This window comes from Brachyistius frenatus, unplaced genomic scaffold (assembly GCF_029030835.1).
Source record: "Brachyistius frenatus isolate BFR_SWC_R1_liver_20210118 unplaced genomic scaffold, ASM2903083v1 Contig_28, whole genome shotgun sequence".
In the NCBI taxonomy this organism is placed as follows: Eukaryota; Metazoa; Chordata; class Actinopteri; family Embiotocidae; genus Brachyistius; species Brachyistius frenatus.
The window spans coordinates 1,073,731-1,100,165 of NW_027210627.1; the positions used below are offsets into that span (position 1 = coordinate 1,073,731).

The following is a 26,435-nucleotide window of genomic DNA, read 5'->3' on the forward strand; positions in this document are numbered from 1 at the left end:
TGAACAAACATCCCTACGTCCAATTCAACTGGCAAGCCAAAGTTTTTGACCCGCAACCAAAGAGGTCTGATTCGCAATGAGAACTTTGTGTGACACAATAAAGCTCTTAAAACTGCCTTTTATGCTTAAAAAGATACGAAATGAACTTCCGAGCCAACGAGCTTAAAGTTTGGTTTACTCACAACATGAAAGCATAGTTGCAGGGTTTTTACACGGGCAAACTTTCCAAAGATGTTTCTAAAGAGAAGGGAAGCTTTCTCAGCCTGAGGAGTTGTAAGTGTTTTAATAGTTGTAGCTGTGGAGATAGACGATGTTTTCGTCACTTTCAAGTTTCATGGTGCAACTGCAGCGTCCTGACACCAAAGAAATGCTCACATTTTAATCTCAAGTCAGTCACGTAATTAAAAAAAATAGCGATGAATTAGTGAAAACGGTGTGCGGTATCAGAAATGGCTGTCCAAACTAAAGTAATAGTGCATAATTCATATAAAAATTTACATCCAAAGTGCATAAAAACGTGTGCCTTGTTCACAACACCTGTGACACCAGTCAAATTCATTTGCAGATTTTAAAATACACTTTGGGAGTTGTTTTTTTTTAATACAATACATGAAATATTGTAGGGGTGGCACAGTAGTGCAGTGGTTAGCATTGATGCCTCACAGTGAAAAGGTTCTGGGTTCAATTCCGGGCCTTTCTGTGCAGAGTTTGCATGTTGTCCCCGTGTCTGCGTGGGCTCTTTCCAGGTACTCTGGCTTCCTCCCACCGTTCAAAAACATGCATCTCAGATGTGTTCCCTTCAGTGTGAATGAGAGCGTGAACGGTCGTTGTTTCCGTCTGTCTCCGTGTGTTGGCCCAGTGATGGACTGGCGATCTGCTCCACCCCAAGTCAGCTGGGATAGACTCCAGCCCCCCCCACCCCCCCACCCCCACCCCGTGATCCCGCTCAGGATAAAGCAGGTATAGATAATGGATGGAGATATTGTAGACCAATTTCTTGCACACTTTGCATTTTTTTGGATTAACAACTCCAAACTGCGGCGTGACATCTGACTCCCCGACTTGATTTCTGTCCAAAAGCCGGAGTATCTTAGTCTCCCTAAGCCTCATTGTGGCAGCGTTGGAATGGCTATTGGCAAGCTTGGAGCCAGAGATGTGCGCTGTGCCAGCTACTACCCATAATTCTTTTCCCTCAATTAGTGTCAGCCGCTCGGCCTGAAGTATTGACAGATAGTTGTATATTATCCCCGGCTGCATTAAATGCTTCAGAGATTTGCACTGTAATTTCAACCGCAAAGTTGAGCAAATCCTTGACACTGTGCTAACGTGTAGTGGTGCCACTTCCTAAATACATTAGTCTGTTACGCCCCCATTCGGGTGTTCAGTATTGCTAGAGGTTTCCTGTGGGAAAACAAATTGAATCAGGCTTAAAAAAAAAAAAAAAAAGGAGGGGACTGGCAGAAGAAAAAGGTTGAAAGTTTATGATTTTCTTTAATCGTTTATACGAATATCTTGATTACTTTCCTGGTGTAGAACTACCGACTGTGATTTGACCACATTTGGATAACAGGAATACATATAACCACACAAGGCTTTCACTCATTGCGTTTTCATATGGACACCGAATCCCACCGCGGGGAGAAGTGCAACCTGATCGCTAAACTTATGATAATATTATAGTTCGGACTGTGAAAGGTCAAACCGCAGCACACGTCTTGTTTTACACGGCCTCTGCTGAGAGAACCCACAGATGGCTTCGGCATTGCTGCATGGCAAACGCTCTGCGAAGTGCCTCTGGGAAAGGGATAAATGCCAGTGAGGACCCGCACCCCCACCCCACCACCCCTCAACCCCCCCAGCTCTCTGGCCCTCGCATGGACTCTTGTTTGAAACTTCTCGCTGTTAGATACGCGTTCCTCGGTTGCTCGTGTCCAGAAATGCGTGCGGCAGCAGAATCTGCTCTGTAAACGCTGCCTTCGGCACCTGAGGGGCATATCAGAGTAATTGGGGAGGATTAACTGATGATCATCTTTTGACCATGTGACCACACTGTTTAAAAGGTCAGCAACGGTTCACTTTGCCAGCTGTCTTTTAAAACCACCTGTTGCACTCTTTTCGACATTTTCTGCGATCAAATTGAGGTATTTGCTAATGATTACCCAACACAAGCAATGGGAATAAAAGATCGGTTTTAAAAAGCATACAAAATGTTTCACCTGTTTATTTCACATTCAGCGTCATCTAGATAGTTTTCTGTGCTCCTATTATGGCCCTAATGTGCAGAGCTGCTGCTTCTCATGCTGTATTCAGCAGCCAGGGTAACTGTAAACCACTCTCGCCACCCAGAAGTAACCAAAGACTTTAACGGAGTCATCAAATCCAAAATAAAATGACATGAACTATATTTAACCCCTTTCCCACTCTATTTTTGGAACTGTTATGTGAAGTGGTCACGTAGAAATACCTTGCTCAGTACCCGGTACTAGCACCACCTGTTTCTGTTTAGAAATATGAAACTAGATGGAACATTTTAATAAACCCTAGGGAATTCAGGAATACATAAAGTTAACTATGTCACACTTAAATTTAATCGATTGAGAAAATAGATCCCATCTGCAGGGCATGCTTCAGAGTTAATAATAGTCACTAACAACCTACTTCTTAACTTTTTTCCATATTGTATTACATAAATTGCCAATGAATAGACTAAATGCAGTCAATATGCTTCAGCTGAAGTAGTTATCAGCTTGTCACCCAACATCTGAAACCCTCTCCCACCACAGTCGACTCAAAATATCAATTTGATAAGTAACCTCAAGTCACGCAGCTTTTCAGCCCTCGTTCTTGTGAGGCCGTTTGGAATTTTAGACACGGTTAGACGACACTTTGTATGAACCGCTTCATTTCGAACACGAGGTAGCCTTAAAGCTGTCATTTAAAAGAATTACATCTTATCTGTGAGTCGCCGTAGTGTCAAGCCAGTCTGTCCTTTAGTTCGATGTTACACCGAAATCTGTGATCCACGAGATTCTGTGACTGGCCGCGTTGGTTAGTTTGGTTAGGTTTAGCCATGAGGCGCGAGGGTAGAAATATTATGGCAGTTCACAGAATCTAATGGGGGACAGATTTCAGTGTGACACTGGCTCTTAGAGTTTTGACAGTTTGGCATAATTTACAGATTCTCGCCCTGCCGTTAGTGAATCGTTGTCTTTTTCTATAATTGATGATTGTAAAGTTACACTTAATTGACCAAGTAGTCAAATGGATTCTGCCTGTAGTTTACGTTGTAGCTTGTTTATCTCCCTTTTTAGCAACACTGCAGTAGCAAGAAACAGCCACAACATCACCAAAAATCGACTGCACTGTGGAGTTCTTTTTGTGCGGTCTTTTGTTTCTTTAGCCGTACTAAAGATCCATTTTCAAATGTCCGAACAACGTCAGTACGTCTGGTTTGTTTGCGACATAAATGATGACGAGCTGATTGAGCCAAGATAACTGGTTTGAACCATATCAACAGCAAACTAAACATGTTACCACTGTCAGTAACGTTATACAGAGGTGTACTGTATAAAGAAACTCTGGCCTGGATTTATCAGCTGTGACCGGAGCCCAAAAACACGCTTTAATGTGCACCATGAATGACAGGCACACAGAGACCGCGTCTGTAAAAACATAATGGATTTTTTTTTTGTCAGTCCACTGCTCGGCAGATGCAGCAGCTCTGGGGACATCCTTGACTTTATATTATTAACTGCTTATGAAGGCTATCGCTACGTAGCCACCGAGCTGTTAAACAGTTTAACACTGACTCATATAGTAACATTGTGAGCCTACAAACAAAAACAATATGCAAAAATAGGCTAAAAAGCTCCATCGACTTATGGAGTTTGGTTATTCTTTGCGTTAGATGTAGACCTTTTTATTGCGAGTATAAGTACATTTGACCGACAGAACTTTAAAATAACTTTTCCTCTGAAATAAAACACACATCGAAGAATCCTTCAATCAGACACAACCAACACGTCTTTAAATCTGTCACCAAACCGCAACACTCATCATTATCACCAAGACCCAGAACGACTTAATCAAAAGCGTTGACCATACAACGGACCATATGGGAGTAACCATAAAAGCTTTGCTGCATCTACTTTTTATTTTTCAGCTGTAAGCCTAATTGGTGGTGGTGCCATGCTGTGACTGTGCACTTTTCTGCTAACCACTGAACGGCCACTTAGTTCTTTTTATGAGCTACAGGCGCACACTAACGTGATGGGTGTTAAAAGCCACAGGTTCTCAACTGTTGGAGAATTTACAGTCACACCACATTCAATTTCATGGGTCAAGGGCGTCCACAATGGGGCCATCACGTCTACTCTTTATAGTTATATATATATATATATATATATATACACAAGTTATGTTCTAAGACGTGCCACTTGGAGGAATACTTTTTAGGAAGTTGAAGCAGAGAAGAACTTTGGGTTCGCAAGAGGGAAAATATATTTACAAAACTGAAATTTACAAGACAAATAGTTCAGGGTGCCCAGCTCAAGGAATATCTGCTTTTGAAGGAATAGCTCTTGTAAATACCTGCAGGTCATGTGATGCCTTTATGCTTTGAAAGGAGCAAACCATAAAACACTGTTTGTTATGCATCTGCGCTGGTGACCGCTGAGGCCAAAGCATTGTGATTTTAGGTTGACTGTACATATGTCTGACGACACACATGTCCTTCTCAGGCTCGTGAAGGCGAAATCTTAAGAACACCTTGAGAGAGTTTCTTCAAATTTACCACAAACGTTCACTTTGACTAAAGGATACATTTATTTGATTTTGGGGGTCAAAGGTCAAGGTCAAGGTCACAGCACCTCATGTCCATATCATTCTTTGGGAATTTCTTGATGTTTGGCAGAGATGTTCAGTTGGACTTAAGGTTGAACTACATTCCGGTTTGGTCCGTCTCATTTCTTTGTTCCATTCTTGTGAACGTACTATTTCAGGAACGCCTTGAGGGGATTTCTTCACATATGGCACAAACCTTCACTTGGACTTGGACTTGGGTTGCTCAAGTCCAGGTGAATTCCTCTGCGTGTTGCAGCAAACACTGTAAAAACAGATAATAGATCATATAATTTTGCCCCTACCAGATGTGTGAATCTGTGTCCTTAATGCTGAAGTGTGGCAGTCCTGCAGAAACGTGTCCATCAAAAGGTGATCTCTCCTCCAGGGTCTCGGGAGCACAAACACCAAGAATCTTCTTGTAACCGAGTCATATGACAGTGCAACATGAAATAATTTAGTTTCACATCACCTTGCACATAAATACAGGTCAGTTGTAATTATGTTTAAGCCACACCCCACGGTGGGATCTCCTCACCACGCCCCTTTCTGGGGGAAACACTGACCTTGCGCTATAGGAAGAAGTTGAGACTTTTCTCCAAACTTCTGCTTTAAAATAACCGGTTTAAATAATAGGGCTATGCCTAAGAGTTGCTGTGTAGTTAGTTGCACTGACAATGATGTGAAAAACTCTTATCTCCGATTTGTTTCCCTGTCATGACCTAAAGAAGATCCTAACAGAAGAGCTGTCACCACTCTATAGAAGGGAAGACTGAAGAGATCAAATTAAACTATTTTATCTGTCCAGCGTGTTCCAGAGTGGAAATATAACCCCTAGACATAATGCCACCGTGTCATTTTAAGCGCAATTTTGATCAGGTGATTTGTTTTGTGACGCTAATTTACATTAGTTTGTTCCTCCGCCAAAAGGGGGCAGTGACGTTTCTGAAAACCAAAGTTCCCGGATGTGCCGGTGTGATCTGCGGCGGCGGCATTGAGCCGCAGGTGAACTAACGAGGCTAACGTTAGCTTTCTATGGCCTCATACATACCATAATAATACATTCACTTTACACCTCTCACTTAGTTCAGTTACAGCTGAATTCGACAACACATTCGGCTGCACGTTTAGCAGAAAACAGGGTAATAACATGTTAATTGTCACAGAAAAAAAACAACAGGCGTTTCAACTCAACAAATCCTTCAAACCATCCAGAAACAGAATCCAGCGACATAAACAGAGCAGGAACACCATTCCTCCAAGAATTTTCACAAAAAAAACCATCTGAATATTATCCAAATCTTGCTGCTTTTCTCCTAATTTTCCTTCCTTTTCTAACTGTGTTTCTGTGCTGATTTCCAGCTGTTTCTCTTTCTCTTTTTTTTAAGCAGCTGTAGCTTCACTGATTGGCTGAACTCATTAAAGGAGCCTGACCAAAAATTAAACAGGATTCATATTATGGCTGTTATTCTTTATTCTCTTAATATTTAATGTTGTTTTATTTACTTTTCCAGATTACATTTGTCTTTTGATTAACCTCTGATTCTTTTAAGATATAGATAAAGGGTAAATTGACCCTCTCATAAACATGATATTCCAGGAACGCCTTGAGGGAATTGCTTAACATTTGGCACAAATATTTAATTGAACGGATTCGATTTTTGTTGTCAAACTAAACGTTTCAATGACCTGATGTCCATCCCCATTCTTCTCAATGTCATATCTCAGGAACATCTTGAGGAAATTTCTTCAAATGTGGCACAAACATTCACCTGGACTCAAAGATGCACTTGTTAGAATTTGGTAGTAGAGGTCACTGTGACGGAACAGGAACAAAAGGGGAGATGGTGACCTTTTTTCACATTTGTTCAGATACTGACTTGGTGACGCGAATCTTTGGTGTCGAACGTGAAACCGTGGGGATTTCTGAGATCAGTCACATTAAAGATTTGTGTGAATCAGAGTCAATTTTATTGGACAAACTTCAAAGTCTTGACTACATAAAGGGACTGCACTTGTATAGCACTTTATCACCTAAGCGGTCTCAAAGCGCTTTTACACTGTTTCCCATTCACACACTTTCACACACTAATGAGGCTGAGCTGCCATGCAAGGTGCTCGCCATCAGGAATACATTCACACACCAATGGTACACCATTGGGAGCAACTTGGGGTTCAGTGTATTGCCCAAGGACATTTAGGCATGTGGACATGAGGAGATTGAACCGCCAACCTTTCAATTAGTGTGCAACCCACTCCACCATCTGAGCCACAACCCCTCCCCCCCCCATATGAGTTTCGACAACATGGATGTAAACCCCAACTTGTCTGGTTGTTGGAGGCATTAGATCCAGTAATTGTACACTTTGGAACATTTCTGGCATTTCCTTGAATCCAATCCAAATGTCTTTTGATAAATGCCAAGCCTGTCTGCAGACAGCTTCCTGGGTTTATCCACCGAGGCCTAATTCTGAAAAGTTCTGCTTGCTTCATGACTGTCACTCAACTGAGCTTCTTGTAAAATTAATTGTGCACAGTAATCTGTAAAAATGTACCATAAATGATATTTCTGAGATGTCAAAACCCATCCAGCCCTCTTTGACACATACCTGATACTACTCTACATCCGTCTGCGTCAGGAGCACAGACGTATCGTTGGGAGACAGGAGGTTTCCATAATCTGCCCTCCCTTCGTCTCCTTAGAGGAACATCCATTCTTCATCACTGTCAACTCTCCGTCCCCAGAGAAACAATGCTTCGCTGCCTTGGATCGCGGGGCCACATTTTTTGCTCGTCACCCAACCCCTTCCTCGCAAACAAACACTGACACTGAGGAATTTTGTAAACATATCTGGAGTGATCGCCAAATTTGTCCTCTCTCCAAACTTCCAGTAGTTTTACAAAATCATCAATCATGCAATGGCTTCCCAAGAGGTGACTGTCGGTTTTGGGGTTGGAGTAGCGATTCCTCATCCTTAAGTGAAAAAGCAAGCGGAGCGCAGACGGAAAGGATAAATCACCGGAGAAGTGAAGACAGGTAGCATTCAGCAGCTGGCCATCTGGCCCTTATCATGTCCCAGACTGGATGATTTTATTGCTTTTCATTGCCTTCCGTAGGGCCAAGAGGGATTTTCACAAACAACCTGTCAATCTGGGCCGAGGTGATCATCCTCCACTGGTTGTTTAAGTGATTACAACGTGGATTTTAAACATCGTGCTCTCATAAAATGAAGTGGCTTCCCAGGGACAGTACTTAAGGCAGTGGTCAGACGGATTGGACACTGTGTACTATTACCCCGATCAATGTCTTTTTCGTGAAGTGATACATGCACTTATTGAAGCACAATTTCAGCTACTTATTTATTGCTTGAACAGCTAAATTATGTTTTGGTTTGTTTTTTTTGCTTAAAGTTTTCATTTAGCACAGTATTTTTAACTAAACTAACACATTTGATAAATGTATCTCCCCTGGGAGGAAGACAGACACACCGAGAATGGGTTGATGGTCCAAATGGTTTCCAAATTTGATGTAATTATCAAATCACCAAGGTTGAGACAAAAGGATTCTTGTTTAAATCAATATAATAACGTGAAACAAATCATCTGTAATTGTTTTAACCGGTCAAATATGAGTGAAATATCCTTTTCATATTACTTTGAGTTGCCACAGAAGCTGTGGTTACCATTTTTATTGATAGCCAAAAAATATGCAGGTTTATTGGTAATTATCTATTATTGGTTTATTTCTTTGATTATTTGCTGTTTTTCATGAATGTAGCTTCGCAGATAACCAGCTATGGAGAAAGTTCACGTCTTCAATCTTTATTGCGTCTTTTCCTGAACTCTGATTGGGTTGATTATTTTTTTCTAACCAAGGGAAACCTCTGACCTTTTTAAGTCAAGTTACAAATCTGAGATGTGCGAGAGGTCTGGAAAAAAGTGGAGTTAAAATCATCAGTGATTTTTGCACTAGTGCAGGCTATAACTTTGAGCCTGAACTGATGGTGGTTGTCCACACGACAGCTTGAACTGGTGGCAGTTTTCTTGTGTCTCCAAATGGTGTAGAAGAGTAAGTTAAAGACTACATCATTGTTGTAAGCATTATGTTTACTTCATAAATTTCATCCAATCTTTTGGATGTTTTTGCTTCAGCCTCTTCGCGATTTGACATCTCGATCTGTCTTCACTCTTGAACCGTGTTGTTGTCAGGGAAGACCTCTTTTTACCACAGAGCGATCTGTCAGCAGAAACACTTTTCCAGACGGTATAGTTTGCACATCTGTCGAAGGCTCCAGATGTTTTGGGGTGCACCTTGCGAGCCTTTTTTCTCTACTCCCAACTCCATGGCTCTGTAACACATGCAAGAAAGGCCATCGACCTCCGTCTGTCTAGATTTGGTTTATGACTGTCATGACTGGCTCGCAAGCCACGACAAAAATATGAGAAACACGGCCGGACTACAGATATAACAAAATTTGTTATAGGTAAGTAAACCAACAGAAGAAACTTAAGTCTGATCAGTGTGTCAAGTGTTGGATGTGTGTCGGTGTGGTCAGTGGAATGTGTTGTACGGCATAAACCTAAATTAGCCTAAAATAACCAAAATAAGACCGTGGTGCTCTGGGAGCGAGCTGTGCAGAGTGATGAGGTGGACCGGCTGGATGGCTGAAGAGAGAAGAATGACTGATCGGGTCCTTATATATATAAGGACCCGATCAGTCATTCTTCTCTGTCGCTGGCCAGGTTCTCCCAATTGTAACGATTAAAGGTACCAAGTGCCTGCAAAGAAAACACACACACACATACACACACACACACACACACACACACACACACACACACACACACACACACACACACACACACACACACACACACACACACACACAGCAGGCCTGGCTTAGGCAGGGGCCGTCACAATGACCAAAACCAAAGACATTCCGATCAGCCTCAGCTGTACTTTGGGTTTAGTGCCAATTTGCAAAAAATAGAATGAGAACATTTTACACTATGAAGGAGACCGTGGAGAACACACCTGCTAAATATTAACATGTTAGCTTTGTCATTGTTAGTATGTTTACATGTTGACATAAGCATTTCAGTCAGAGTACTGCCGAGCTCAATTATAGCACTTGTGGCTTCTTAGTCTTGGTGAGTATGTACAGCTCACAGCTTGGTTACAGCTGACTGACAGAAAACAGCTCAACTTGACGACGCGTGTGTCTTTGCAGAAACAATGTCCTGCTTACTCTGCATGACTGCTCACTGTTTCAAATCTGTACTTTTAGTAAAGAAAAGTTAACAGATTTACTTTATTTCTGGCAGGAGATGTCAATGTTGAGTTTTTAAATGAACATGTTTTCACCGTCAGCTCTAAAATATTGCAAAAACTAACCTAAAACTTCCAAATTTCACTACAACTGCCGAAAAAAAAAACTTCAGTTTCCAAAAATCTGAATCTATTTTTATATTTTTTTATCAAACATTATTAAGCAGCTATTAATGACCATTTATCAATGAGGACTCAACGAGGAATACATGCTCTATCCATTCAGTTTCTATTAACTTTACACAACAGGACTCCTGTCCAATAACGGCGTCTCCAGCTGCCCTGGACTCCTCGTTCACCCGCGAACATCCTTCTTCCCGTTCTCTCACTCTCACTTCCTCACCTGTCAGAGGTGGAATGTCGCTGGCTGGATACGGTCCTCCAGGGTCCGACTCTCTGACAGATGTAACGATGCTCAGTGAAAATGTTTCCCAGCTCCTGTTCACAAACAACACATAGCAGCAGGTAGCACAGGACAGCAGCTGCTGTCTGACAGTACAATGCTGATTTTCATCATGTTTTACTCGTCTTCTTCTATTTCTTATCTTCAGTGCTTTATTTTATATTAACTAAAAATAAAACACAAATGCCTAAAAACCTAGAACAAAATCTAAACTGGGACACACTGGACATGGTTAAAAGATACAACTATAAAATGTAAACAGGTTCTGGAAAACTGAAAACATTTGAACATGTCAGCTGGGAGCAATGGTATATATATATATATATATATATATATATATTATTTATTTATTTATTTTTTTATTTTTTAAAACATGCTTATTAGCAAGCGGCAACCAGCAGTGACATCGCCCATCGGTTTGTGAACGGCCATTATAAAGCCTCGAGTTCAGAATTAGGCCGTCTGCATTTTGCTAGTACCGAGCGGTTTGGAGCAGGAAGTGACCATATTTGGACGAGCTGGGAGGGGTGGGGGGGGGAGCGGTGGTTCTGACTCGATCTAATTGGAACTCCGGTGATACTACGTCCCGCCCACCGATAGCCTTAACCTGACAGCACCACAGGCCTGTCAATCAAACAGACACGCCCACAAAAACACAGCTTTCTAAAGTTTATTTTATAATCGATGTCGGCATTATTTTCAGATGGACCGCCAGAACACTAATCTCAAAGAGTAAATTTAGCGATTGATATACAGAAAACTCGTGGAAAAATTGAATTGACTGAGAATTTCATGAGAGAAGTTTGATGTAAGTACATGGAAACCAGGGCTCTTTAGATCCAACCTCTATCGGCACTTGGTGATATCGCACCTTAAGGCACTTCCGCACTGGCCTAATTTTTCGGAGCCCGAAGCTACGTCCACTTTTATATACAGTCTATATTCGTTAGTAGTATAGTGAAAATAAACAGTTGGAAACTGTTGCAGGCTAGAAAACCCATAAAAAGCGCATGCCTATGTCAGAGTGCAAACAGCCCAGCTGCAGGAACACGTGAGGACAGTAAATCAGTAATTAGATTTTAAATTAGTTTGTCCTTTACTGTTAAATCTGCAATTATTAATCAGGCTCACATTAAATGTGTTGTTTAACCTTAATTTTTTTTTCCTTTCATTTATCTTTCTGTTCACTTTCCGCAGCAATCAGAGAAGTGCAGAATTTCTAATCCTTCTCCCGGAGGAGGAGAAGTTCTGTGGATCCACTCTGCCGGGGTCCGGTCTGCTCCGCGCTGCGGCCCGATCTTCGTGGCAGCTGTCCAGCTCTCAGCAGGAAAGGAAGTGGCTCTCACGGGCGGCGCTCAATTCGCCCTCTACTGGGCGGAAGTCAGGCCTCAATGAGGCCGTCGGTGGAATAGGTCACGCTGTCAGAGCGCACCAGAGTTCACATCCTCTCATTAGACTGCAACACTTTCAACATCCCCCCTCGCCGGAGAAAAAGCAAAGTCAGGGAAATTGGGCTGAATTACACTTGTGACAAAACAGGCTCATGCTGATGAGGTTGTGCAGGTGTAGTCAGGTAGACGGGAGTGAGTGAGTGTGTGTGTGTGTGTGTGTGTGTGTGTGTGTGTGTGTGTGTGTGTGTGTGTGTGTGTGTGTGTGTGTGTGTGTGTGTGTGTGTGTGTGTGGAGCACACACTCACACGTTGCCTGTGTAACTTATCGGCTTACAGCATGTGTTGAAGACATAAAGATTCTCAGCTGCTGAAGTGTGAAGCGGGGCTGCGATGTCGAAGGTTCAGGTTGTTGTGTTGTGATACTGAAACATCAAGTTTGGATACGAGCAGCGAGCCACCGGAGTGACACCGAACTATCTCTGACGCAACTCCTCAAACAAAGGAATGTCCCGTTCTTCTGATAAACTTTAGTGGGTGTATAATTTATGCTTTGAAGTACCTTTTAGCGGATGTTTAGGAGTTAAATACAAGACAATACTGTGTCTAATTTACAGGAAACAACATCTTGTGTCATCATGTCATTTATAAATGCAAAATAATGCAACATTAAAGCTCAGATTTATTGAACATGAGCTTCTAGCGAGGTGCAAATAGTGGGATGTGCTGTGACGCACAAACGAGTTAATCAAAGAAACAGAAGTCGACAAACAAGCTAGGAACTTTATTTGTTAAAACAAGTATATAGAGTTGCTGTATTACATCTTTATTTTTTTTTTTTATCTTGCTAGATTGTGGTTTTTATACATTTACCAACAGTGGTTTTAGAAAGGCAACTCCTAAAGGAAACAATGGCATATGTATACAATACAAATTAGCAAACATATCAAAATCAGTTTTTACAACTTTTTTGTAGCAACCAATTCTTTCTATTGGTGTGCCATAGTGCAAACTGCGTTGTTCGTAAGACAGAGTTTTAAGCATGATCTCGACATTCGTACATCTCCGCCTCCGCCTCTTCCTCCTTCTCTGTCTTGAACACATTTTCATTTTGTAGGCTGCATTCACTGTGCCTTCAGTTCAAGTCTGTCTGTCCAGTAATGTGAATTTTACAATCAGAATAATTCAAGTGTATCGGGCAGGTCAGGCTGTTTTTTGTTGGATAGTGAGGGTTATGACTGAGCACCAACGCTCCTCAGTCGGGTGTGTATGTATGGCGGAGTACATGGAGACGTGTCAAGACCCTGAAATGAGACTTCACACTGGTGGAACGGTTTTGTGTCCGTAAGATCTCCGGACTGATCAAACACCACGTCACCACCTGCACGTATTTATTCTCAGCGTTGTCAATGAAAAAGATAACATTAAAACTAACATTTTGATCCAACCAAGCGGCAAACAACAGAGATGTCACCAGTTAGTTTGTGAACGGACGTTATGAAGCATCGAGTTCGGATATTGGCCGGCGCCATTTTGCTAGTTTGGAGCTGTTTGGAGCAGGAAGTGACCATATTTGGAGGAGCTGGGGGGGGGGGGGGGAGCGGTGGATCTGACTCTCTCTGATTGGAAACCTGATGATACTACATCCCGCCCACTGATAGCCGTGACCTGACTGCACCACAGGCCTGTCAATCAAACAGACACGCCCCCAAAATCACAGGTCTCGGAAGCTTATTTTCTAATTAATAACGGGATTATTTTCAGATAGACCGCCAGAAAACTAATAAGAAGGACCGACTTTAGCTAACAACACTAAAATAACTTGTGTAAAAAGTTTATTGACTTTGAATTTTATGAGACGAGTTAAATAGGAGTCTATGGAGCCGGAGGCTTTTGGGAGCCAACCTCTAGGGGCACTCGGTGGTATTGCAGTTTAAGGTACTTCCACATTTTTCAGAACCCGAAGCTACGTCCACTTTTATATATTTCTAGAGTTGTAATTGTAACTGGATTTCATTAACAGTAGTAATGATTAGGTGATGACTAAGGGTTTGACATGCTCCCACTTTTCCTCTTTTCATCGTCTCCTATGAAGATTTAAGTACCGAAGCGTGTTCCACTGGTGTGAAATGTCACTCTAAAGAGTCCCCAGCTGTGTTTTTTCCAAGCCCTTTCAAAAAGTCCTTGAGGATTCCTGGTTTCTCTCTGAAAACATAACTCAAAACAAAATGATTATCACAAACATAGACCTTAGCGAAACGTGTAATAGCTTGTACGTGGGCTACGAATGGAGTGGAGTGGAGTGGAGTAAGATGGAGTACAATCAGGCGGCGTGTTTGTATAAATGGACAGAGCACAGAACAACAGAAGAGGTTTTTGGATAACTGATCATTTTCCGTCTACATTCACTCCAACGTCCAGCATGTGTGTGTGTGTGTGTGTGTGTGTGTGTGTGTGTGTGTGTGTGTGTGTGTGTGTGTGTGTGTGTGTGTGTGTGTGTGTGTGTGTGTGTGTGTGTGTGTGTGTGTGTGTGTGTGTGTGTGTGTTTGTGTGTATTTGTGTTCCTGCGTCCATCTGGCTTCAAGCCTCTATGGCTAAGATTTCACTGGAGGAAAGGAAAGTGAGAGGTGTGGCGGTGGTTAAAGCGCTGCCCTGCGGGACGACCGGGCTGTTTTGCGGCCTCTACTCTGGTTCTATTGCACCGTGTTCTGCAGGAAAGCACTGGAACTGGTGGATTGCTTGTGTCAAATAGTCTGATGTTGGGGGGGCCGGCCCGAGCCTCGGCCCCCTCCCGTCCTTCCCTCTCTCTCTCTCTCTCTCTCTTTCTCTCTCTCTCGCTCTCTCTCTCTCTCTCTCTCTCTCTCTCTCTGACTCCATCCCAACTCAAGAGCATCCACACCGGTCCACCACCATGGAGGGGATCTTGCCGTAGATGATCTGCTCTTTGCGGTTAAAGTAGAGCATGTTGATGGGCGACATCTTGGTGGGGGTGCAGCAGGGGCCCGCGGTCCCCCTGGGGTTGGCCTTGTTCACCAGGTGAGTGTGCGGGTACTTCTGCAGGTGCATGTACTCACACTCCCCGGAGCAATAGTTGGCCTTGTAGCGCTTCGGGGCAATAATCCAGTCCCAGCCGAAGTCTTCGAAGTCCACCGTGAGCGGGTACCGGCAGCACCGGGACTCGGGAGAGTTCTCGTCGCAGTCAAGGCCCGAGTCTCTCCGGGCACGCTTGGGGCCCTCCGAGATTTTCACCTCCATGAACGGTTGCTGAAATGACAGAGTGTGTGGTGAACACTTGGTTTTGCACAAAAAAAGGAGTCGGATGACAGCTTTTCACATTTTTAATCCGGTGCCCTCTGGCAGTCGGTTTTCAAACATGGCACGATAATATTATGAAACTCTTGAGTTATGGAGAAATTAAATCATCTGACGGTTGGTTACACACAGCTGCTTAATTGCCCCAGAGTCCCGGTGCCAGCATTGGAGCCATGTGATGTGTGTTTGTCATTGATAGTAGCAGTGTGTGTGTGTGTGTGTGTGTGTGTGTGTGTGTGTGTGTGTGTGTGTGTGTGTGTGTGTGTGTGTGTGTGTGTGTGTGTGTGTGTGTGTGTGTGTGTGCAGGCAATTACTCTGATTTGCACAGTCACACAAAATACTGTAAGGAATGTGGAGCAGGTGAACTTTTATGTGATCAAGCAATAAGATTTTAAGGTTATTGTGGACCGGGCGTTTGTCCAAATGCAGGTGTGCGCCTACATGGAGTCTGTGTTGATTAACAGCTTTCAAAAGTCTTTTATGTCTCAACTCCTTCTTCCAGCAGTGAGATGCTGGAATGTTTCAGCACCTGCTGATTCTGCAAAGCCTCTCTGCACACTCAAACCGGTGCAAGTTCAAACTAAACCTTCAGTACAGTAAGACAGAATCTTCAACAGTTTTACACAGTTGCAATCTGGGTTTTAGAAATTCTATTTTTGTGTTAGAGAACAGTCCACTAATACATAATTCATGGTTGTGCAACCATGCACGTTAACTTTTGGATTAAACCGCTTGTTTAAAGTGAAAACGTAACCACTAATTGTCTGTTGAGTGTATATTAAAAAGCTCAGCTCACCAGTCCTTCCTCTCCCGGCTCCGTTGAGGTCACGGCCAAGTCGTTTCCTCTGGAATCGAAGGCGTTGATCTCGATGCCCCAGTTGGTCTCCGGCTGCCGAAGCCACACAGTCAACACCTGCTTGACGTCTATGCTTTGCCAAGAGCTGACCCCGGCGTTCACGTCGATCTTCAGGGAGCGGATCCGTATGTGCCTGCTGCCGTCCGTGGCCGGCATCAGGCGGGAGATTTGCAGGAACACGGTGGTCGCCTCGTCCGCCGGGCGCAGATGCACCCAGAGCTGCGCCCGGATGATGCGATTGGCTTGAAACTTTGGGGTGAAAGAGAAAAAGCAGCACTTTGGTTCTCCGTCCACTTGGACGATGGACTCGGCTGCAGAGATGAGAGGAGAAAATGTTCTGTGTTCACTAGTTGTCATTAACAGACACAAAACAAACTGGTGTAAATAAAGATGGTTGAAATGGTTGGATTACTTGTTAAAACGTGTGCGTAATGACAATGCGCATTATTTGCCAGAGTGAAATATCTCATGTAATACTGTTTTAAATCTGGTGATATATTTACTATCAAAACCTGGTAAAAATTTAAAAAAAAAAAAAATCTAGCTACCTCATTTAAAAAAATAAATCCTCTTTGAGCGTCTCCTGCGCGCTCTCCCCGTGCGTAAAAACGTATTTTTGGAGTCGTCTTAGCGCACATAACATGCAAAAAAAAAACCATAGAAAACAAACACTTACGTTCAGTTGCCATCATCATTATCGTCTCCGTGGTGGCGTGCTCATCGTCCTCCTCCATCACCACATCCTTGTTGTCATCTCCCAGCACGTCGTACTGGTCGAGGAGCTGCTGCAGCGGCGGCGCTTTGGGCAGGAGCTGTTTCACTATGTCTCGGCTGATGTTGGGGGCTTCCTTCATTCGCAGTTTGCTCAGAATTTGTGATTTTATCGCGTTTAATCGCATGGTTTTAATCTGCTGCCGGACCTCGCAGGTAGCGCACTGCTCCGTGTCGACGGGGCTGGTGGCGGAGGGCTGCTGGTGCGTCTCTTGTTCACTCAGAACTACTGGACCCAAAGCAACGAGCAAGCTGAGATACAGCGCAATCTGAGACAGATGCATTGTCTCTACGGTGTGAAGTTTGTTTGTTTGTTTGTTTTTTAAAAGAGAGAGATTCCCCGTGGTGAGTGCTGGAGCTGATGCGCGACTGAACTGGGGTTGGATTAATGTCCCACACTGACAGGCATCATACTTTATTAGCGCGCACCTTTTTATACTCCAACTTTTGCCCTTTTTTGTGTCGTCAAAAACTATGATTGGCTGGACAGGCAACAATGAATTTTAACCGACTGACATGAAAACTTTTTTTTCGCTGTCAAACCATAAAGGGATGGAGACTGTGGGCATGTGCTGAGCGTGGCCACTTCTTATAGTGCACAATGATTAATGGTTTAGATCACCCTTACAAAATAAAACAACACGTGATCTAATGCATCTTTTAAATAAATAAAGATGATCAGGTTTTATTTATAGTTTTTCTTAGTTACACCCTTTTCCCCTAAAGGACACCTGACAGCTCCATCACATTTCTTTATTTGCATCTTTGCTGTTTCTGCCTTGATGTGGGAATAAATTTCCCCCGTCAGGAAAAATAGAATTTGTAATTAATTTCATGTCAAGGCAATAATTTGTGTAGTCTGTTACGGTCAAGTTTCCATTTCAAAATCAGATTATTGGATCATATAAAATCAAAATACAATGTTTCCAGAACTGGGATTTAAAAAGAAAAAAAAAGAATTAACAAAGATAAACAAAATCCTTCATTCAGAACTTGTCACAATCCTTGTTGGTTAAACCAGGTCGTAGCAGATGAGAGGAGACCGCCATCGTGTGGCAGGTTATGAAAAATAAAATCGGAAACGCCCTCAACTGGGGTTGTTGTAAACAATTTTTTAAAAAAGTTGATGAAAAAACAAATAAAATATATTTACAAAAAACGATATTTTTCAGTCGGACTGGCAGACAGTGTCCTGACCTGAAGTTGGATCAGTGTTCACCACTGCTTTTTGCATGGATTTCAAAGAAAGATGAGAAAATTTATTATGATAATAATGATGATGATCATAATTCGCAGACTGTAGAATTCTATTACAAACTCATCGGTGTTTGTCCCCTGATTTTTATATAAAAAGAATCATCTGATATTACACTAGTGTAGTTTACTATAAAACTGTCAACATCAGCTGTGACTTTGATTTGATTTGTTAATTTACATGTTTTGAATGTCCAAATGAAGACAAGAGTGGTACAGCTTAAGGTGTTTTAGTGTCACAGATATGTGTGTGTGTGTGTGTGTGTGTGTGTGTGTGTGTGTGTGTGTGTGTGTGTGTGTGTGTGTGTGTGTGTGTGTGTGTGTGTGTGTGTGTGTGTGTGTGTGTGTGTGTGTGTGTGTGTCTGAATTCTGGATAGGGACATTAACAGAATAATCTGTAGCACTTCCTCTTTCTTTTTTAGTAATCTTGCCCTGGAGGTCTTCCAGCAGGGACATCATGGATGTCATCTGCCTCCTCCCACTTCAGCTCCTTTTCTTTCAGGGTCTTCTATGGCCTGACGGGGGGGGTTGACTTGTCCTCTCCACTCTGTGCTGTAACTCTCCAGCTGTTGCTCAGTTTTCTTCAGAGCAGTCGTGAGGTTGTCGTTTTCATCTTTCTGTTCATGAAGCTGCTGATGTTTCCATCTCCTGCAGCGGGGAGTTTTTCTCCTGCTGCCATTCCAGGTGGTCACCCTCCAGCTTTTCTTTAAGCTCCAGGTCGGCCTCAAACTTCCGCTTTTCTTCCTCCTTCTCGTCGTTCTGGGCGAGATAAGAGGCCTTTACTGTTTCCATCCCCGACAGAAGATCCTCAGTCTTTTTCTGGGCAGCTGCGATCTTTCTGGTCTTTGCCCTCTGCTCCTCCAGCTGGGCCTGATGTGAAGACCAATCTCTCTGCAGCCTTTTTACTGCCCTCCTTGTGCTTCAGGAGAGCCTCCTTCATTTTGTTTATGAGAGGGGCTAAAAGTAGACTACCTGCAATACTCTTTTAAAATGGGTAGGATAACTGCTCACTTAAGTACAAGTAAAAAGAAGTAATATAGGCAAATATATAATAATATAACCAACAGGATTCTGCCACATAATTAGCACTTCTACTGAAGTATTAACTGGATTGCTGCTTTTACAGTTTTAATATTTCATAAAGGTAGTTACAGAATTAAAAGCTCAAATTTTTTCCCACTTCTAAAGAACATACAGTGGATCACATCAGATCACTTGGTAATTGGTTTATTGTTTATTTCCCAGCGGTCTATGTTACGCAGTGGCCGCCAGGTGGCAGGGTTGTGCCGCGCCGGTGCAGAGCCGCCGTCGGTGCGCAGCGCCCGGACTCGCTCTCCTCAGCGGCACCGCTGCGGCTCGTTAATTGCCGTGGAGTGTCGCTGAGCTGAAGTCAGTCCAGTCCTCTGATTCTCTCTCTTCTGCTGCGGAGCTCCACTCGGTGTTGACCGACGTGAAGGCAACAGGGGGAAAACCGTCCTCCTCTTCTTCCTCTTCTTCCTCCTCCTCCTCCTCGTCTGCCGCCGCCTGCTCCGCCAGCCTGGGATTTATTTTTAGATATTATTTTGGAAAATGTGGCACCGGGCGCTTCATCCTGAATCCCAGCGGCAGCAGCAAGTTGGGAGATAATTTTTGTTTGTTTACAGGCTGCATACAATCAATAACGTTCAAGTTCAGAGCGCTCGGATGCTGTTTGAAGAGCTGGGAGAGAGAGCAGAGGAGCCGGGTCCGCACCAGATGATGTCCGGATTATTGTTTACTTGAACGACCTTGGGTTATTTCTTCTTCCTCCAGATTATAATTTTTTTTTCAGTGGAATGGAGAAAGATCTGCCACAGTCTGTTAAAAGTATGTACAACTCTACTGGATCACAATCTGTTCACATTTTCATTATACTCTCATGTTTGCAGAGGTTTCTTTTCTTGCACTAAAGCTCCACTCTGTGTTGTTCCAATAAATCAGTTCTCAGGTTTTAATCCAGCTGCCACGTGTCTGTCTGACACCTAACGGATGCTTTTGCAGTTTGATGCACATTATAGGCACATTTACGACAATTTAAGCTCATTGCCACGATGTCAGTTGTGGCAGAGGATTTGGTGACAAGGTTCAGATTCCTGTGTTGATGTCTGCACCTCCAAATGTTGTTTTACTCACAGGGAGACTCCCCTCTGCATAAATCATTCACGCCCCTGGGTGTAGCGTTAAGGCTTTCTGAATGAAGCACATGTCCGCCTGTGCACCGAGGCCTGTTAGTCCCAGAAAAGGAGCTGTCACTGTGAATCAAGGCAGGCTCGGCTCGGTTAGCGGAACAGATGGGAGACACGGGGCTTACAACCAAACAGCATCAGCGTGCTCAGGCCGGACACAGACGTCCCTGTGCCACGCTACACAAAATAGGGCGAGAGATTGAGTCATAAAACACTCTGAGGTAGAGGGGAGGGGAGGGGGGGAGGGGAGAGGAGGGATGAGTAACACGCTGGATGTGCAGGGGAGTGTTTAGAAATGATGACGGTGCAGAGAGGTGAGGTGAGGGCCCTTGAACTCGAGCCAGCCGCTGGAGGCCGGGTCACGCAGTTGCCCCTGGTGAAAATCGTTCACAATCCCTTCCTCGTTCCCTGACATCTGGTATTTTCATGCTGAAAATAAATCACTGAAATCCTTCCTCCCCCCCCCTTATCTCTTTCCACTCTCTTTCTCTCTGCAGTTGAGGAAGGGATGAGTTCTGGTCAGCGAAGGAGCTGGACTGTCTGTTTCAACGCAGCCTAGACCCACACAGGGATGGGCCTCCTAGCCAGTCGCCCCCCAGCGCCCTCAAAATCACCAACTTCCGCTGTGTAACACCCCCCACCCCACCCCCCCCACCCCCCTTGGTTATCACGCGTGCCGGCACGCAGACATGTATGAGAGCGGAAGTGGATGACAGCAGCAGGAAAAAGTCCGGGCAACCTTTCACCTCTGGAGTCCAGATGAAAACTTGTGCGGTAGAAATCTGACCAAAGACTTCGGCGCTTTCCTGCCACCGCACCTCTCTCCCGCCTTACAGTGAATCAATGCGACATCCTTCAGAGTATGGGGTGCGTCAAATCCAAGAGGAGCGACTCCGCTACCCAGAATGCAAACTCCACCGAGAAGGTGCAGGGAAAAGGGCCGAGGGGCGAGAAGGCCTACCTGGTCCACTCGGAGGTGGGCTCGGCGGACAACTCCCCTCAGGTCAACCCGGTGCTGCTGGAGTACGCCCAGAAGCTGTCGGAGGAGATCGTGGCCCGGGCCGTGCAGCAGTGGGTGGAGGTAGACCGCCGCTACAGCGACATCCCTTACATTGAATGCGACGCGCCATGATGCGGGGGAGGGAGTGCCGCAGTGGAAAGGCCGGGCCAAGCCGATACCGCTTCGACCTCGCCACCTGGGGTGTGACAAGGCCAACACTGTCATTCAAGCATCCACCTGCTGTAGGCGGGAGGATGAATGAGCTGTCAGCGATTCAGTTTTGACCTTCTGGGTTGGATTATTCTGGGATTGAGCCTAAAAACAAAAACTCCTCCAAAGTGACCAAAGCTATCTGATCCTCACGTTTCTGTGATTATTTGGATCAGAGCTGGAACCTTGCTGAAGCAGAGCGTCTTCAGTTGGATGTCACCTGTCTCAGTCCTTATTTGTCCCCTCTGTTTCGCAGTAGGTGCTGGATCTCTGTGGTCCCACTCAAAAGAAAGAAATCCTGGAATCAGGATGTCCCTACTCGCCAGTGAAAGTTTACCCCGTCCGCTGATGTTGTCCCAGGGCCAAGATTCCGTCCTCTTACGAAGGAAGGTATTAATAGATTCCTTCATTTGGTGAAGGCTCTCACTTGAAAACCCTTACTGGTATCAGCAGGTCAGACACACACACACCCAGAGCTGTCTGATAAACGGCCAAAGCCCTCTCTCTTTACGGCCTCCCCTGGAGATCCCGTTGCAGAGCCACAAGGAGCATCATCTGGAGCTTATCCCACTGCCATTAGGCAGCACTGACCGCAGCCCTCCATCCAACAGGCAACGTCCTCAAAATGGGTCCCGGAAATGATGTACTAATGGTGCATTTCCTGCCCTCCAGGATATATTCTCTGTACACAAGTCGCAGTTTGGCAACTGTCAGGACTTGAACCATTCGAAGTCCGCTGGTCTTTCAACCGCAGAGAAACCAGGGCACGATAAAGGATTGACGCACTTTTGAAAAGTATTTGGCTCGTTAATAGAACTATAGTTTAAAAAAAAATTTTTTTTAAAAATCACTTGGCTTTGGCTAAAATGTCGTAGGCCTAGTTTTTTTTTTTTTGGTCCACAGTGTGTTATTGTATAACTGAGAAATACTGCCATCTCCCCTTTGCACAAATATGCAAACCTAGAAACCCTGTGACATTTCAGTCCAGCATGACTTATTAAAACAGTGTAGTGCTGCTCGATAACAGAAGGCAGTGACACTCCAGGGGACAGGGCTGATATATTTGGAGCAGGGGTTCAGAACCGCCAAAGTCCTTAATGAATGTTACTATGAGCTCAGTTAAGAGGCCTCGTGAATTGTTTTACTCTGTTGGACTTATATTAAAAGAGGCATTACACAGGTCTGGTCTTTGGTACAGAGGTCAGTGGGATTTCCCCAAAATTCAAATCAAAAGAGCCATGGTGAGGACGCTTTAACTGCCACACAACTATTTGCAGCGATAACAGCTTTGAATAATGTTGTAATAAAATGACCATAAAAAGCCAGAACCAGTAACCTACAGCTAAAAAGCCATAAAAGTAAGTGGCAGGGTATCGTCACCACTTGCCTTCTCCCCAAGTCTCTGGTAACCGTAACAGTGTTTCTCGTCAGTACAGTAAAATACATGTAAAAGTCACGTATTTCCCTTGAAACGGAAGCGCTGCAGTGTGTCAGTGTCACATTTCCCTCGCCTCGGTGTGAAAAGCGAGGTGCCTTAGGTTTAAGCAACAACAAAAAAACACATGGTTAGAGGTTCAGGCAAACATCATAGTTTGGGTTAGAATAAGTAATTTCACATAAATAATGCTAAATATGTCATGTAAGTTACTTAACATACGTTACGTAAGCTAAATTACAGGGTCAGTTCCATCCTACGACCCCAAACTGACCTCACTATTTGGACTTTATCCCTCTACTTTGACCTCCGCTGACCCCAGTCATGTACTTGTCATGCCGAGCCGAGGCAAAACGTGACACTGACACGGTCTCCGAGTGGACTGATTGGTGCTTTGCAGGCTTTGCTGTGACAGCAGGCTGACCTGTTCAGAGCAGCATCAGTAAAAGAGTGAGTGGCATTTCAAAGCCACAGTTTACAAGTTGTTTAGCTTCTGTGATCTGGGTGACGATCGTTCGAAGGGCTGCTCAAAAGAACCGTAATGACGTGCTAAAAAAAAACAACAACAACAAAAAAAAACACACGCCCGAACCCATCACTCTATAAATGAACGTATTAGACGTGATTTGCACCGAGTTGCGTGGACACATTAATCTCTTCCCAAACATGTTGTGACCAGACTAAAGATTAGAGATCGCGGTGTTCTCTTCACGCCGTATTTCTTTTATTCTTAATCAGATTGTTTTGCTTCAGATAAAACGAGAGTTTAATCTCACATGTCTGTCAGTGTTAATGCTCTAAATAACAACAAACTGATGGCAGTGTGAAGAGAACGGGACAGCCAGAGGTCGGTCAGTTCACGAGTCTTTTTAGTCCACGTGGTGATTTTAACGTACTAGTTATGAGTACCGGTTACAAAGCAGGCGATGGCAATCTGTTTCTTCGGCTATACGTCGAAGATGATGCCATAAAGCTGATGTCAGGCTTAACAGCTCCTCGTGTGGCATTTCTAGTGTGATGTCACAGAAAAGTAGAATTTTTCCAAATCCTGGAATCGTCGGTGTTTACAAATGCACGAAGGTCAGGTCCAGTGTGTTCGATTTTCCTTCATTAGACAGCCAGAAGAGACTTGAAAATTTGATCCAGTTGGAACATCTGTCTTCCAGTTGACGCTTTCTTTTAGAAATATGAGTTGTTGTTTTTGAAGGTCACCCGTTTTAGGTTATCAGATAGCAGCGGGTGTAGACGGAGGTGGAAATGGAAACTGTGGAAAGCCGTAGTGCCCATTGGTACAGTTTAAATTACTGCTGCAACTACTTACTATTTTCATTATCGATGAAGGAGTCAAGTATTTTTTTTAAGTCACCGTCTTGTCTATAAAATGTCAGAAAATAATAATACAAAAATTTCCTTGCAGTTCAGGGTTGTCTACTTCAATTAGGTGCTTTATTCAACTAACAGTCAAAACCCAAATACGCTCAAATGACTTTATGACAAAGAAAAGCTTCATATTCCGACATTTAAGAAGCTGGAACCAACAGCATCTTCATTTCAACTTCTTAAATTTAAGGCTGCAAATAATGATCGTTTTCATCATCGTTCAACCTGCTGGAAATTTTCTTAATTAATTGATTGGTTAATTGGATTTTAAAATGGCAGGAAATGGAGAAAAATGTTGACCAGTGTTTCCAACCAAAAGGTATTCAGTTTATTATCATGGAGGACTAAAGGAACCAGAGGAAGAAAATCACATTTAGAAATTGGAATCAGAGAATTTGTAGCATTTTTTTCATAAAACAAATATCAAAAAATAATAATCACTGATCAAAATAGTTGGCGGCTCATTTTCTGTCGATCAACTAATCACTGCAGCTTCAATAGACAAAGGGAGTGATACAAGAAGCAGCAGCTAGAGAGGGGCGGGGCTAAAGCAGAAAAACAAGAGTCAACTTTATAAAGAAAAACACAAGTAGCCTGATGAACGTTGACCGAACACGAGACCAAAAAAAAATAACCTTCCAGGAAGCAGCTTCGTGGGATAAAACATGTCAGCCTGTGAATAATTCATCATAAAATGACGTACAATGAGTGACTTTTCCATATCCCTGTGGTATAATACGCTTAACGTTCAAACTGTACATACAGTCTGTGTAAAAACTGATGATGCCAATAAATCAGATTCATGCCTTCTATCGTTGAAATGTTTCGTCGTTTCTTTTTAAATCACGACTTCAGAACAACTTTTTAGGTTCTGCAGTTGTTAGGTCCGCGTTCGTACTTCGACATATTAGTGTTACACATGGACTCAACACTGTTTGTTTAAAGTACCCGGCAAACATGACGTGCGGTCATGAGTTCGGCCACACGAAGGACAAACAGAAGGATTTACAAACGACTGCTGGCCAGCGTCCGTTTGAAAAGCAGATGGAGGTCATAAAGTCACGAGGGTTTATCGGAGAGGAGCACTCAGACTGTGTTCTCACCGCGTACGGCAGTTTATTGTCGACGGTGAGTGGGGGTCGAGTCGTCCTGTGTGCTCCATCGTCGCGGAGACTGCGTTGTGCCGCTGTGACGGAGCTTCGAGGCCCGCTTAAGAAACGAGCGTTTACCGGGTGAGACCGCGTGAATGGGAAGCAGGTAGAGAAGACCGAAACAGACGCGGAGGTTCAGAAGAGAAATCTAAAGACAGACTCGTCATTTCTGAGCGGGAATAAGTTGACCTCTTCAGATGGAAAGCTCGATCAATCAGTGGTACCGGTTCAGTCAGGTGTCAAGGCAAAGCGTGTGATACAACTCTCAGTCCACGAGGAGACACCGTGGCAGTGTCGCGCTTTTCCTCGGCCGGGCGTGAAATGTACACGCAAGGAGAAGGAGAAGGTCATGTGACGAAGCATAAAGGGTGATAAAGTGCAGGTAGGGAGGTCATTCAGAGGCGGTTGGAAGGATCAAAGCTAGGACCTCCTCCCCCCCCCCACCCTCTCCCCGCCCGGAGACCAGAGCTCAAGTCTGTGAGAAAGCGACGTGGAATTATTTAAAGTATCGTGAGTTACTCGCATAACGTGCCGTATTTGACTTGCGTGTCAACATTTATGTTTGTGACTCATGCGCGTGTGAAATGATGCTGCCGTCGTATTTAGCATTTACACGAGAGGAGTCCGCATGAACGGACATTCACGACGTCGGAACAGACATTTCGCTGCGACGTGTTTGCCGACGTTTACAGTGACGTCAGAGGACGTGGAAGGTCATTTTTTCATTGGATTTTAAGACAACAAATTTTTTTTTTAAATTTTAGTCATGTAGAGTTTTGTCTTCATAATAGCCGACGTCTGAGGAAAATACTGATCTTCCCAACGGCCTCCTCTTTTCCCTCTGTGCCGTTCCATTTCCTGCATTACGTCACCCCCCCCTAAACCCTGATCTTTTCCCAAACGT

At 43.9% G+C, this 26,435-nt stretch overlaps 2 protein-coding genes across 2 annotated transcripts; one reads left to right on the forward strand and one right to left on the reverse strand.

Moving 5' to 3' along the window:
• Positions 1–13,550: 13,550 nt before the first annotated feature.
• Positions 13,551–17,282, reverse strand: mstnb (myostatin b). Its single transcript, XM_069698793.1, has 3 exons — positions 16,803–17,282; positions 16,067–16,437; positions 13,551–15,222 (listed from the first exon to the last, which is right to left on the reverse strand). The coding sequence occupies exons 1-3, from the start codon at positions 17,179–17,181 to the stop codon at positions 14,842–14,844; spliced, it is 1,131 nt and encodes a 376-aa protein (XP_069554894.1). The 5' UTR covers positions 17,182–17,282; the 3' UTR covers positions 13,551–14,841.
• A 3,734-nt stretch (positions 17,283–21,016) lies between these two features.
• On the forward strand, positions 21,017–22,398 carry cunh2orf88 (chromosome unknown C2orf88 homolog). The gene has a single exon (XM_069698797.1). It carries the CDS (start codon positions 21,218–21,220, stop codon positions 21,485–21,487), a length of 270 nt encoding a protein of 89 aa, XP_069554898.1. The 5' UTR covers positions 21,017–21,217; the 3' UTR covers positions 21,488–22,398.
• The last annotated feature ends 4,037 nt before the right edge of the window (positions 22,399–26,435 follow it).

Excerpts from the sequence above, each read along its gene's own strand:
- mstnb (XM_069698793.1), bottom strand. The coding sequence starts at position 17,181 with ATGCATCTGTCTCAGATTGCGCTGTATCTCAGCTTGCTCGTTGCTTTG. Across the intron at positions 16,438-16,802 it reads AATGATGATGGCAACTGAAC|CCGAGTCCATCGTCCAAGTG; the intron begins GTAAGTGTTTGT and ends TCATCTCTGCAG. Across the intron at positions 15,223-16,066 it reads AGCCGGGAGAGGAAGGACTG|CAACCGTTCATGGAGGTGAA; the intron begins GTGAGCTGAGCT and ends CTGTCATTTCAG.
- cunh2orf88 (XM_069698797.1), top strand. The coding sequence starts at position 21,218 with ATGGGGTGCGTCAAATCCAAGAGGAGCGACTCCGCTACCCAGAATGCA.